Source organism: Andrographis paniculata, unplaced genomic scaffold (assembly GCF_009805555.1).
Source record: "Andrographis paniculata isolate CXL003 unplaced genomic scaffold, ASM980555v1 Contig14END, whole genome shotgun sequence".
NCBI lineage: Eukaryota > Viridiplantae > Streptophyta > Magnoliopsida > Lamiales > Acanthaceae > Andrographis > Andrographis paniculata.
In genome coordinates this window covers 790,161-803,983 of record NW_026137424.1, presented here as the reverse complement: position 1 = coordinate 803,983, position 13,823 = coordinate 790,161, and the positions used below count along the sequence as shown (strand labels likewise).

The 13,823-nt window shown below is 35.1% G+C and overlaps 1 protein-coding gene across 7 annotated transcripts; it reads left to right on the top strand.

The window, feature by feature from the left end:
- The first annotated feature begins 2,095 nt into the window (after positions 1–2,095).
- LOC127258090 (probable cyclic nucleotide-gated ion channel 5) lies at positions 2,096–12,691 on the top strand. 7 transcript variants are annotated; one of them, XM_051284747.1, is made up of 10 exons: positions 2,096–2,246; positions 2,403–2,488; positions 5,119–5,156; positions 5,277–5,359; positions 5,668–6,247; positions 6,991–7,194; positions 8,028–8,338; positions 9,712–9,823; positions 10,772–11,008; positions 11,741–12,691. In XM_051284747.1, the coding sequence occupies exons 4-10, from the start codon at positions 5,301–5,303 to the stop codon at positions 12,437–12,439; spliced, it is 2,202 nt and encodes a 733-aa protein (XP_051140704.1). In that variant the 5' UTR covers positions 2,096–2,246; positions 2,403–2,488; positions 5,119–5,156; positions 5,277–5,300; the 3' UTR covers positions 12,440–12,691. The 7 variants fall into 7 exon arrangements, with proteins under 7 accessions (XP_051140704.1, XP_051140719.1, XP_051140698.1 ...); XM_051284762.1 differs by having other exon boundaries at positions 5,119–5,160; XM_051284741.1 differs by lacking the exon at positions 5,119–5,156.
- Positions 12,692–13,823: the final 1,132 nt, after the last annotated feature.

The following is a 13,823-nucleotide window of genomic DNA, read 5'->3' as shown; positions in this document are numbered from 1 at the left end:
AAGCAGATTTGGTTGATATATCGAATGCATTGAGTTCTGTTGTCACATGAATCTCCTTTTGCTTTTCAAATTGAACTATCAGGAAATATGCTTTCCTCATGGAAGACAAAGGGTCCATTATTAAGATTTGTCCCTTTGCACCTTCATAGCTATCATTCAACCATATTAAAAATTGTATAACCATATCTCTATCCATTCTATTCATCAGTTTTTTATAAAGATCACAAGTGCAGTGAGATCCACAAGTGCACTCATAAGGAGGGTCAACTGTTAAAAGCTCTTGCCAAAGCTCCTGCAACTTGGTTGCATAGGTGGCTATAGAATCCTCACCTTGTTTAAGAAATGTGAGAGATCTTTTTAATTGATGGATAAGGCTACCATTGGACTGGCCGTATTTTTCTTTGAGGCTTTCCCAAAGATCTTTTGCTGTTGCCATAAAGATAAAAGCTCATTGCAAATATGGGTTCATTGAGTTGATGATCCATGTGCGGACCAAAGCATCAACTTCTAACCACACTTTATACTCTGGTTCTCTTTCTTTTGGCTTAGGTTATTTTCCTGTTAGAAGCCACTTTTACCTTTGGCCATGAGTGCATTTCATACTCTATGTGACCAGATAAAATAGGTGTTTCACCTCACGGTCACAAATCCAACCCCCACACCACCAGGCCATCCCTTACGGGACTAGATATGATCATATTGATTGTGTATAAACTGATAACAAAATATGGCATTACGTACGGGTTTGTATGTGTTTCCTTAAAAAGTTTTGAATTTGAAATTTCTTTAAGTCCCAATATAATTTTGGTTCAAATATAAAAAATTTATCAATTTTAGTCCCATTATAAACCATTTCAATCAATTTTGGTCTCATTATAAACAATTTCAATCAATTTTGGTTCCATTATTACAAAACTAACAGAAATTGCTGACGTGGACGTAACGGAGTTGACGTGGCAGCTGACCTAGAAACTACACGGCCATGTACAATTATACACGACCATGTTGTCACACGGCCATGTATATTTTAGTGTATAATTATATATGGTCATGTTGTTATACGGCCATGTAACTTTATGTTTTTGTATAATTTTTTTTATATATTTTTTTAAAAAATATTTTGATTTTAGAAAAGTTGATATAGTTAAAATGAAAAAAATAAATAGTAATCCTAATATAATTAAAATTTATTAATTTTAATTCAAATATAAAAATTTATAGGATATATTCTTTTGAAATATTTTGCCTAAAATTCTACTATTCATCGAAATTTTTCCTCTTATAAACATCCAATTACACAACTATTTTTTATTTTTTATATTATTATTAAAAATTTATTTTACATTTGAATACAATTTCAAACAATTTCAACGTAGACATATATAAATTGTATTAAAATGTAAAATTAATTTTTAATACTATAATATGCAAAAATAAAAAAAAATGGTTGTGTAATTGGAGGTTTGTAAGAGGAAAATTTTGATGAATGGTAGCGTTTTAGGCAAATTTTTTTTTTAAAAATATATCCTATAATTTTTATATTTGAATTAAAATTGACACATTTTAATTATATTATTAGGATTATAATTTTTTTTTCCCAATTTAACTATATCAATTTTTTTAAATTCAAAATATATTTTTTTAAAAAATATAATTTTTTTTTTTATAAAAAATAGAAATTTACATGGCAGTGTAATAACATGACCATGTATAATTATACACTGAAATATACATGACCGTGTGACAATATGACCGTGTATAATTGTACATGGCGGTGTAGCTTCCAGGTCAGCTGCCACGTCAACTCGGTTACGCCAACGTCAGCAATTTCTGTTAATTTTTTACTTATGGAATCAAATTGATTAAAATTATTTATAATTGGACTGAGATCAAAATTAATAAATTTTAGTTATATTAAGACCAAAATTAATTTTTTTCCAAAAAAACTTAAATACCAAACTAAAAAGAAAAAAATAATACTACAGCCGAGAAAGAGATGCAAGTGGAATTAAGATACGTAATAAAAATCCTAGGCGAGTGCGTATCATGAAAACAATGTGTGTTAAAATAAAAGAAAAAGGCCCCATTGGTTGATTCTCCATAAATATCATTTGTGGTTTGCCGTTTTGACTTCAATGTTCACATTTAACAAGTCTTTTTCTCTTCTCAATTCTCTCTCTCTCTCAAATAATTGAACTGGATTTCCTGAATTTCGTTTTCTGGGTTCAGCTCAGCTCAGCTCAGCTGTAAGTCTATCCTTCTGATCTGTGGCTACCCATGCGTTTATATCCTGACATCTTGATTGTACTATCTCTATATGTCGATAGCACCTGTAAAGTAGCGCGTAATTGCTTGTGTTCTTGAAGAAAACAAAAAACTAAAACTTGACGTGGTCTTCGCAGATGACCATATATGGCTATTGCTTGCTGTACCTTCAATTCGTGGGGTGTTCCAGCTAGTTTTGGTTGGTTTAGAAATTTTTACACAGGTATTGTTGGTCGTTGTTGAAGTAAACTTGTGATTGAACCATTTTGTAGGTAGATAATGGCAATTGAATTTTGATATCAAAGTTTGAAGTTGACCTAGTTTACCTATGAATTCGTAATCGTGAAGCTATGGCATATGCGGAAGTTAATGCGTGAGGTGAGGGGGTACTGACGTTAGTAGCAATTAGGGGAGAATTAGGGTTGTTAGGTCATAGTTTTCAGGAAGTTTATTTATCTCTTTATTTGGTTCAATCTATTTGACATCTCTGGTTTTGCTCGTTGTGCTTGGTCTTTCTCAGTCCATAATTAGATTGAAGTTTGTGGATTAAACGGAGGAGGAGAGCTCTTGGTAGAGGTGGAGTCTTGTATTTGAATCTGATTGAAATTTCAGCTGACTTTGTTACAGTTTTGGACTTATGCTTGTTGTGGAATTTTTGAAATATAGGGAGAGAGATTCAAGATTTTGAACAAACTGATTGGATCTTGCAGTAAACATTTTCCAAACGTTATAATTCGGCCCTAATCTAAGTTAACACTAATTTAACTTTGGGATAATCCAGAGATTTACTTGAAGATTCTAATGAAAATCAACTCTATTGCTTATTCGGATGACTAAAAATCTTAATTTGAAGATATGGTGGTGGCTTTTGGGTTATGGTTGCACCTACTTTCGAATGGACACACTTTTTTGTTCAAAACTGAGTCCTTAAGAGTCCATTTAGCTTCCGTGGTGCTGCGCTGAGAATTATTCGGCCGAGGGGCTGAAGTGTTTTTCTGAGGTCAAAAATTTCGATATTGTTGGAACCTGAAATCCGGAGGTTCCAAGATCGTTAGTCGATTCGTCGGTTTGGATTCCGGAAGTACTCCAAAGAGCCTGCCCGTTGTCGGATTGGAGGTAGCATCTGCGATAGAGCCTGCACAGCTACAATCTTAAACGATGCTTCGAGCCTAAACGGTCGATTTCGATGAATTTAAACTAACATCTACTAAAACTCGGATAAATCTACTGGAAAGCTTGTAAAAATATGCTGGAAAATAAATTAGGCAAGAAATTACGATAATCTACTAAAACCTATGGATAAACTAGAAAATAAAAGGATAAAAGACAACAAGGATAATATATGTGATTCTTCTCGTCGTGTGTTGTGTTGTGTTCTTTTCATTATATTTATAACCTTCCTCCATAACCTCCAACTTCGTAACCTCTTTAACCTCCTTCCACTACCTCAAACGGTGTGGTAACCTCTTTCCATCAGTTCCCAACCTCCTTCCATGAGCTCCTTCCTTCCATCAGCTCCCAACTGCTTCCATTGCCTCTGGACAGGGTTCCACTTGCGTTGAACTTCTTCCGTTGCCTTTGGACCAGATCTGTCGCTTACTCCGACTTGTTTCCATCATATTTCTAGCCGGTCCACGAGGATGTGTCCCCAACAGCCTCGAGTTAAATAGAATCTTCGATTTTTCTCTTGTTAGTTTATTCCATGGAGCTTTTTGAATAGAGTATCAAAGTGCATAGGCCCTCCACTAATGTTCAGTACGAAATTATTAACCACTGCTAATGGAGGTAGTTGCTTTCTATCTTGTGGGAGACAACCTTACTTTGCTTTGCACCGCAATCCAATTGAGATAATTGTTTTCAATCCAATGGAGGCAGCAATTTCTAACCTTATGGAGGTACCATAGTCCAAGGAGTTTCTGCCAGAATGGAGGCACCATACCATAGTCCAAGGAGTTTTTGCCGAAGATCCATGGAGGCTGTTACCCTGTGGAAGCACCACAATCCAATGGAAGTTGTTGCCTTCGGCTCTCTGAAGGCAACAGTCTTTGGCTCCGAGGCTTAAGCTCCATTGCTGTTCGGCGGTTCCGTGGCCAAGGAGTTCTGGCTCCATTTTTATCTTTGAGCCTGTTTCACGTTCAGATGCTTTTGGGCCATGTCCAACAAATATTTTCATCATTTTGAGCAGAATTATTGTAAAAAGATGTATTTTGATGTATTTAATCGAGTTAAAAATATCGGCTACGTAGGACTTGTCCGAATCCGGCTAAACAAGCAGTCCATATAATCAAACAATAAAATTGATCTACTCGGTGGGGACAATGAGTCTCCCCGAACCCCCGTGCGGCTCTGCCACTGCTCCTAACTTATGTTAGAACTTGGCAAAATATCCTTACGATAATACTAAAATTAACAACAATGCTAGCTGAAATAGTGACATGATTTTCCTTGGTTAATATGTGTATGCATATGTATATATATCTATATTCATTTGAAAAGTAAGGAAGATATCAAAGTAGGTGAGTGGAACAGGTTTTTGCTGACTTCATTTGAACGTTCTTGTCATAATTTGATTGCTTTTGATGCATATCATTTCTTATTTTTGCTTATGTATATCTGTCTCTTAAACAAAATTTTCATTTAGCTACTTAATATTGAAACTGATATAAAATCTAACTTGCGAGATTCTTCAGAACATGTGTTAGTCCTTCGTGTGCGTATATTGGACTGGGATGGTGAATCCCCGAGATTTTTCTGTGTTGAATATATTTTATTTTCTACTATTACCCTTAATGTAGTGAAGGGTGCGAAAACATGTTCAATCCTTGATAAAATCATCATTCTTTTTTGCAATAGTTGGTGGAACAGCTTGACAATTGGAGCAAACAAATGCTGTAGGTGATCCACATCTTTGAAAATAAAAGGAACCTATCTTAAAAAAACATATTGAGTCTTATTGCCATATAATAATTTCATGTCGTATGTTTAATTCCTTTGCTTTTTTTTTCTTGCAGTCAAGAATAGAGTAACCATAAGAAATGTTTGATTGTGGTACGAAATCTCAATATGTTACGGGACAGCGGGACAAATTCATAAGGTATTCAGGTCTTTTACTAAGGTTCTGCATATTTATGTATTTTCATAAATATATGTCAGGAATATAAGTTGTTTGCTTTTGTTGTCTTCGCTGATTGTAATATTAGCTGAATGCAAAAAAGCAGTGTAGATGCTTCTTGAGTAAAGAAATTTATGTATTGTAATATTGTCTTACACTCGTGCTTGTCTTTTATGAGCACAATAGTGCAAAACTACAATTGCTCACCATACTCAATGTCAAAATATTATACATTTCATATTCACTTCTATGTGATATGTTTGATCGTGAGGATTTTATTTTCTGTTAAGGTTGGATGACCTGGACTCCAGGCTGTCATCCCCATCAACTTCGGTTGCAACAAACAAATGTGGCTTTAATATTGATGGCATGGGACGTGGTAGCAGAACAACTCCTTCAAAGTCCTTTAAACGGGGGATCAAAAAAGGGTCACAAGGACTAAAATCTATTGGTAGGACCCTTGGGTTCGGTGTCTCCCGAGCTGTTTTTCCAGAGGACCTCAAATCATCAGAGAAGAAAATATTTGACCCCCAGGACAAACATCTTACTTTTTGGAACAAATTTTTCGTGATGTCATGCATTTTCGCTGTGTCCGTGGATCCCCTGTTCTTCTTTCTTCCTGTATTTAAAAAGTCGTCAAACTGCCTGGACATAGATAAGAAGCTGGCCATCACAGCTACTACACTGCGTACTGTTGTTGATGCTTTCTATCTTATCCACATGGCTCTCCAATTCCGAACTGCCTATATCGCTCCATCATCACGGGTGTTTGGACGGGGTGAACTTGTGATTGATCCTGCAAAGATAGCTAAAAGATACTTGAAGTGCTATTTTATCACTGACTTCCTTGCAGTCCTTCCCCTGCCCCAGGTTAGAGAAAATTATTCAGTTTCGTGTATTATGATTTTTCTTATTATCACTTTATCTGTTCCAATAATGCCATTCAGTTCTCAGCTTCCCCTTTTAGCTTCATAGAATATATATATATATATATATGTATATGTATATATGCTTTTTCTGAGATTCATTCTTTAAATGTATTTCAGAGCTACACATGAAATTTTATGTTCTATAGTGTTTCTTGCTTTAGGGATACTATCTGGTGAATGAAGAGGATATGAGGTATCATGCTAATAAGTTTGGAATTTTTATTTACCTCGTGATTTGAAAACATGTACATTTTATGCTTTTTTTCAAGGGTTTTCTTTTGTAATGCTTTGTTCAAGTTGGCTTTCAGGGAATTGGAGTTTTTCCGGCAACTTAGTGTATATATATATATAAATTAATGCTTATTATTAATAGTTGTAGCTGAATGTGAAAATGACATAAATATATTGATGATTCCTTTATGTGATTACCTGGAAATTAAATGAAAAATATGGCTTTTTTTTTTTTTTTTTTTTTTTCCTGGGGATGTTTATTCATATATATATATATATATATATTTGGAGAGATTCTTTCTTTTGTGGCTTTTGTTTTTTGTAACTATTATGCAGCATTGTTTGTTTGTTCATCACTCAAGTTATATTGGGATGATTATTGAGGGCTTTATTCCAGAGGTATTGTTACATTTTCCTTGTTGATCTTTATGCTGCATCTTTTTTTTTTGTCAGATTGTTGTCTGGAGATATCTACACAGCTCCGATGTTTTCGCTACAAAACAAGCTCTGTTCTACATCATTTTGCTACAGTACATCCCAAGATTCATCCGGATTTTACCTTTAATTTCAGAGCTGAAAAGAACTTCCGGTGTCTTTGCTGAAACTGCTTGGGCTGGTGCAGTGTCCTATTTGCTGCTATACATGCTTGCGAGTCATGTGAGCCTTCTTAAATTATTGTTGTGTTTCATACCACCGGTTTGGTTTTATTATCTGAAGACACTTTTTTTGACTTTAGTCTGATGAATGCAACTTCCAAACATGCATAACCCAATGCACAAATACCCTACCCTTTGCCATTTCCAGCTACCCAAAATATCTGATTTTTTTTCATATAGCATTATAATGCTATCATGCAATTGAACTTGTGAACCTATTTAAACATGCATTGATTTTTTCAGATTCCATAAATATACTGATTCTTTTCGCACAATGGCTGAACTACTTTGGTTTCACCAATTATACATAAAGCTGAGTCCTATTTAGCACCTCCTATAGAAGAAGGAAAAAGAGGAGTAATTTAACAACAGAAACAACAAAGTGGGACTCTTATTTGTTATATTTAATCTATCATTCATTTGAACTTTTCCATCTAAGAAATTGTTTATCAATAATTTTGATTGAAATTTTAAAAAGTTGTTTTTTTGGTAATGTTTACTTTATGGATAAAGGCTTCGAATTTAGATAGTGATAATTCTCTTATATCTCTCTGGAAAACACCTCGTTCTGCTTAAAGGGTCTTTTTTCATACTGTGAATTGCTAAGACATCTCAATTAAATATAGAGGTACAATTTCATTCAACATCTACCGGGTGGTAACGATCATGCACTGTATATAAATATTGATATGCAAGTTTGTATTTTGTGTATGGAATAGATCACTTTTGACTTTCAACAACATTTTTAAATGTTGATTTATGTGATTTGATGGTGCTGCTTTTGCGCTGTTAATATTTCTTAGAGCACTGCATTTCTTCATCTGTTCCTTGCAGATAGTTGGCTCGTTCTGGTACTTCTTGTCTGTGGAGCGAAATGATACATGCTGGAAAAAATCCTGTAAAGACAGTGGAAATTGCACCTCCACTGAATTCTTATACTGTGGAAATCAAATGATGAAAGGTTATGATATTTGGAATAGTACAAGTAGTTCAGTCTTGAACTCTGATTGCCCTGTGGATGTAGAAGACAATGCACCATTTGATTTTGGAATCTTCAGGCAGGCTTTGTCATCTGGTGTAGTTTTCTCCAAAAAATTCCTATCCAAATATTGTTACTGTCTGTGGTGGGGGTTGCAGAACTTGAGGTAGGAAACTTATATGCAGTAGCTAGTCTCGTGCAAAAGATATTTTTATCATCGAATACCTTAGTATTCTTTCCAGTTTCCACTTATGCCTTTGTTTCCTCAAGTGAATTAAATATAGTTATATCTTTTCTTTCTTATTTAAATTAGATAATCGTCCTTACAAGTTTATTTTTGGTTGGTCCAATTGTTTTCTTTTCCGTTTTTTTTTTTTTAGCAAATAGAAGAGTAAGAGTATAGTAGCTCAGTATGTTTGATCAAATTGTTTCTCTGCATCCTTTTGATATGTAGAAATGAAACATATATTAACCCTATATGGAGAAATGAAGAAACTCTTGTGATGTGAAGAATTTTAACCAAAAAAAAAAAAAATGCAAGTAAAGGATAGGGGTGAGTAAGCCTTTGTTAATCTTAGGAGCAATAAAACTGTACCAGTATAGAGTAATGAGTTCTTCTTCATGTCATTCAAAGAGCCTTGACATGCTTTAGAAGTTCAGCACCAACGAAGCTCCATGTGACCAACTTAATGTATATCTATATGTATAGAATCAACCCGATATCAAACTTTAACCATGCTCACAAATGCACGTAGTCTGTGCAATTAGGAGGAGTTGACAGAATTTGTAGAGGGATTTATTATTCCAATTTCATAACTTCACAGTGACACCACCTATTTACAAGTGTGTTCAATTGAGAGGTAACCACGTCTAAGTAGCTTTGACCTCCTCTATGGATATGTAGTAGAATCTAGCCTCTGTTAGTTTGAAACTTGTGCAAGAGAAGCTAATTTAAGTAATTTGAGAGATAACGGTCTATCATTAACGAGTTGTAATCTAAACAAGTGATTGTAAGCTCAAGAAGGAAAGCAAGTGAGAGCTTCTTCAAGTTAATCTTATGATTTCTCACACTTTTCATATCAAATTAAAGTGGAATCTTCTACCGTGTCAAGCATATTCTTCAAAGTCCATATTTGCTTGAGTCCACATATGATCAAGATAACCAGTACATCACCTCACACTTCCATTCTGGAAAACATGTTATAGGATTGATCTTGACCCTGATTCCCGTCAAATAGATTCTTTCCATCTCTAGGCATCATTTTAATGTGTCTCAAGAAATTCTAGCCATACGTTCATTGTTAATATTTAGGCTTTTAGCTGTCTTGCAGTCATTGTTCTTGGAGCAATATGGTCAGATAATGAATAATGGTGAGATCATGCTACAATTATGTAGTCTGATAAAGATCTACATATCATTTTCTCTTACACTCGAACATATTTATATGTAGTACATTTATGAATCTTAAAATTGCTACAATTTAGTTAGACAACCGAGTTAGCTATGCAGTTATACATGCTTCAGATTTCCTTTTGCAGCACACTTGGGCAAGGACTTGAAACCAGCACTTACCCTGGCGAGTCTATATTCAGCATAGCACTTGCAATCTTGGGGCTCATTCTTTTTGCTCTCTTGATTGGAAATATGCAGGTACAGATTCCCTAGCAACTTTGTAACTTTTTCCGTGCATTATCTTTATTTTATGCTGTTATACTTTTGTACATTGTCTGTACATTCTCTCTTATTCACTCTTTTTTTACTTCCGAATACATTTAGGACTTGTTTACTACTAGTGTTTATCGAATAACCATGTTATAATTTGCATATAATTATTATTATGTATCCCATGTCGTAAACAAGCTCTTATTTGATAAAATTAAATTCTCACATTTTACTAGATATTGAGCAGCTACATTCAAGTTTGGTATATACTTTCCAATTTGGGACTAAAGACGAAGTCGAGGGAAAAAATGTGACTAGTAGTCATATTTTGTGTTGAACTTAAGACACAAGATAATTACATTATTATCGAGGGATTCAAAAAAGGAAATGTACTTAAGCACCATTCTGATGCTTATCCAATAAGAGAGTTGGCAACCACACTATGCTCAAACTATAGCCAGATTGAGAACACTTTGCTGGCCAGTGCTCCCCATTTAGCAAAGAAATCTGCCATATTGTTGGTGCTCCTAGTAATATGCTGAGAAATGATTTATGAGCATTTAGAGATGGAGTGACTTAACTTGTTGATTTCGTTATCAAATTTCCAAGGAGGAGCAGTGTGTTGGATCGAATCAATGGCATTTTATAATTTAAACTTGTGATCACACAACCAAAACAACTGTAACTCTTCAGCTGAGATAAATTTTAAAGCAACTGCCTTGGTCTTAGTTTCGGGAGCTACTCTGAATATTACACATTCTTAGATATGACATTTTAAAATATTGATTTACAGTAAGCGGCTTTATTGCGGGCATGTTGGTAGTGTCATAATTTAAAGCCACTTTGCTACTGAAGTTTTAGTTCTGGAAATACATAAATGATTCAAGATTTATGAACTGTAGTTCTTGAATTTTTGTATTGGTTTTATGTTGGCAGACATACCTACAATCACTTACTATTCGGCTTGAGGAGATGAGAGTGAAGAGGCGTGACTCAGAACAATGGATGCATCATCGGTTGCTGCCGGCAGAACTCAAAGAACGAGTCAGGCGCTATGATCAGTACAAGTGGTTAGAAACACGTGGAGTGGATGAAGAAAGCTTGGTCCAAAGTTTACCCAAGGATCTCCGTCGAGACATAAAACGCCATCTTTGTTTGGCTCTGGTGAAGAGGGTAAGCTCATATAGATATCTATTTTGACCTTGCTTTCTGCCTCTTTGAGTCTTTTAATTTACTACTATTTGATATCTGCTGCATTAGGGGTGTGAATGAGAATTGAAGTGGCAAGTTCAGATTTCTCAAATATTGCATTTGAAAATTCTGACCAAATTCAGTTCTAGTTCAAATTTAATTTCGCATCAACTTGAATTCTAATTTTGGTATTTCGACAGTATTCTTTGTTCACTTTGGGGAATTTTTTTTTTCTTTTCTTCTCTTTTCTTGTGTTGATGTAAATTAGTTGTTGGATGTGAATGTTCGAATTTGGTGTTGAATATAATACTTTTAGAGGAAAATTGAGGATTGAATAGCAAAAAATAAGAACAAATTGACTTTATATATTAAGTAATTGGATTTGTAATATTATGATTGTAATTTAAGTAGAAGTTAAGAGTATTTAATATTAGTGTAAATTACTTTTACTAGCGTAGGAAATAGATACTTTTTTTTTTTTTTAAAAAAAATTGTATGGTTTGAATAGTGTTGGTTTTGATTCGAGGCCAAAAATCAAGCAAAACCGAACTTGATAGTGTAAGTTCCCGGATATTTGAATAAATTTTTTCAGTGCATTCTGAAATAAGGATCATGAGATTCATTTGAATGTGCACTCCTAATCTAATCTGCAAGATGCTTCCTAAAACTTGAATGGTTTGGAAAACTTGTAAAACTCCGAATTTTCGCTTGCAGGTCCCGCTGTTCGAGAACATGGACGAGAGACTACTCGATGCCATCTGCGAAAGGCTGAAGCCATGCCTATTTACAGAACATACCTACATTGTCCGAGAAGGGGATCCAGTCGACGAGATGATATTTCTCATCCGCGGTCGACTAGAGAGTGTGACGACAGACGGTGGAAGAAGTGGTTTCTTCAACCAAAGCTTACTGAAAGAAGGCGATTTTTGTGGGGAGGAGCTTCTAACCTGGGCACTGGATCCTAAATCTGGGTCGAATCTCCCATCTTCGACTCGGACAGTGAAGTCCCTCACTGAGGTGGAAACATTCGCCCTCACAGCAGAGGAGTTAAAATTCGTTGCCAGCCAATTCAGGCGGCTCCACAGCCGGCAGGTACAGCACACGTTCCGATTCTATTCGCAGCAATGGCGCACGTGGGCTGCCTGCTTTATTCAAGCTGCATGGCGCCGCTACTGCAAGCGAAAAATCTTGGAGCTGAAGAGGAAAGAAGAAGAAGAAGCAGCTGAAGGATCGGCTGAGGCTCGGAGCAGTGCCGGTGGAGGGTCGTATAGCATCGGCGCCACATTTTTGGCTTCGAGATTTGCTGCGAATGCCTTGCGGGGTGTGCATAGAAACCGGAACCTCAAGAGCGCCCGCGATTTGGTCAAGCTGCAGAAGCCCCCGGAGCCCGATTTTTCGGCGGATGCCGATTAAAATTAGTTTAGATTATGATGTGAAGATAAGATAAAGAGTCGTCTTCGCGCGCGTGTGCGTTTTTTATTTTTTATTGTATATTATTGTGTGCATTGGGAGATTTGTAAGGTTTTATGGAGAATTAGTAATTCTCTTTGATGCAATGGTGTGAATGACTTCGATGGCAAGGGAAGTGCCATATGCTGTAATAAGTTTTGGGATATATATATATACTGTGATGTACATCAGTGAATATATATGACTTTTAGTGTATATATAATGTCTCGTGCAGCACTTATTTTAGAATTACGATTTTCTAAAAATAATATTTAATATTTTTTTACACAAAAAATTAATTATAAAAAATTAAATATTTATTATAAAAAGTTAAAAAAAAAAAAATATTTAATTTAAAATAATATATTTTATATTTTTTATACATAACCGAGCCAATGTTATACAAAATATTATTCCTTAGGAGGGAAAATATATGAAGCCCAAAGCTATGGAATTCAAGAAGCCTGGTTATCATAGTTCATGAATAGAGTTGGAGAGTCCAATCGGCCCAGTCCATTTGTGGAAGATTTTGGCCCAGACGAGAAGCCCTGCCCTGGGCGTTTGCACCTAGAGCTGTCACTTCGTATTTTCGGATTGTGTTCGTGTCGAGTTAAGCTATGAGGTAGTAAAAAACTGTCAAAATGAACCCGAAACTTGATCCGAAATCCTAGATTCGAATACGACACGAATTTTTTCGAATAGGCTTCAGGTAAACCCAATATAGTTTCAGATCACCCGAAATTCGATAAATTTAAACATAAAATAGACCCGAAAACATAAAAACAATTAATTTACCTAAAAAAATTAATTATTTTATATTTAATAAAATGTAAATATTATATTAAAAAAATAATAAAAATAATTTCAGACTCGAAATATAAAATCCGAAACCCAACTTGATTTTTATATTTCGGATTATCATATCAATCCGAAACTTGACCCGAACACACCCGATTTTTTTTTTTGTTTCTGTTATGAGAAAACAAGAAAGAAAATAAAAAAAAGAATACAGAGGTTTTATGTGGTTCGGTGACGGTATGTCAACCTACATCCACGGACAGGAACCAAAGAAATTTTAGTATATTGATTTAGAGAGTTACAATCATTGTCCTACGGCTAGGAACCATAACTATTTATCTATAAGCACCTTAAAAACACCATAAACCTTAAGCCCATTTTTAATTAATTAGGATAAGCCCAAAAGGAACCTGTCAATTGAAACAACATTTTCGCTTTGGTTCCGGGTTGGGTAGACCGCTAAATTCAAGTTCCGTTTCAACAATCTCGACCTTGACTTGGAGTTTCTCCGACCGCCAAAAGTTCCTCAGTATCTCTCAGTCGTCTCTTT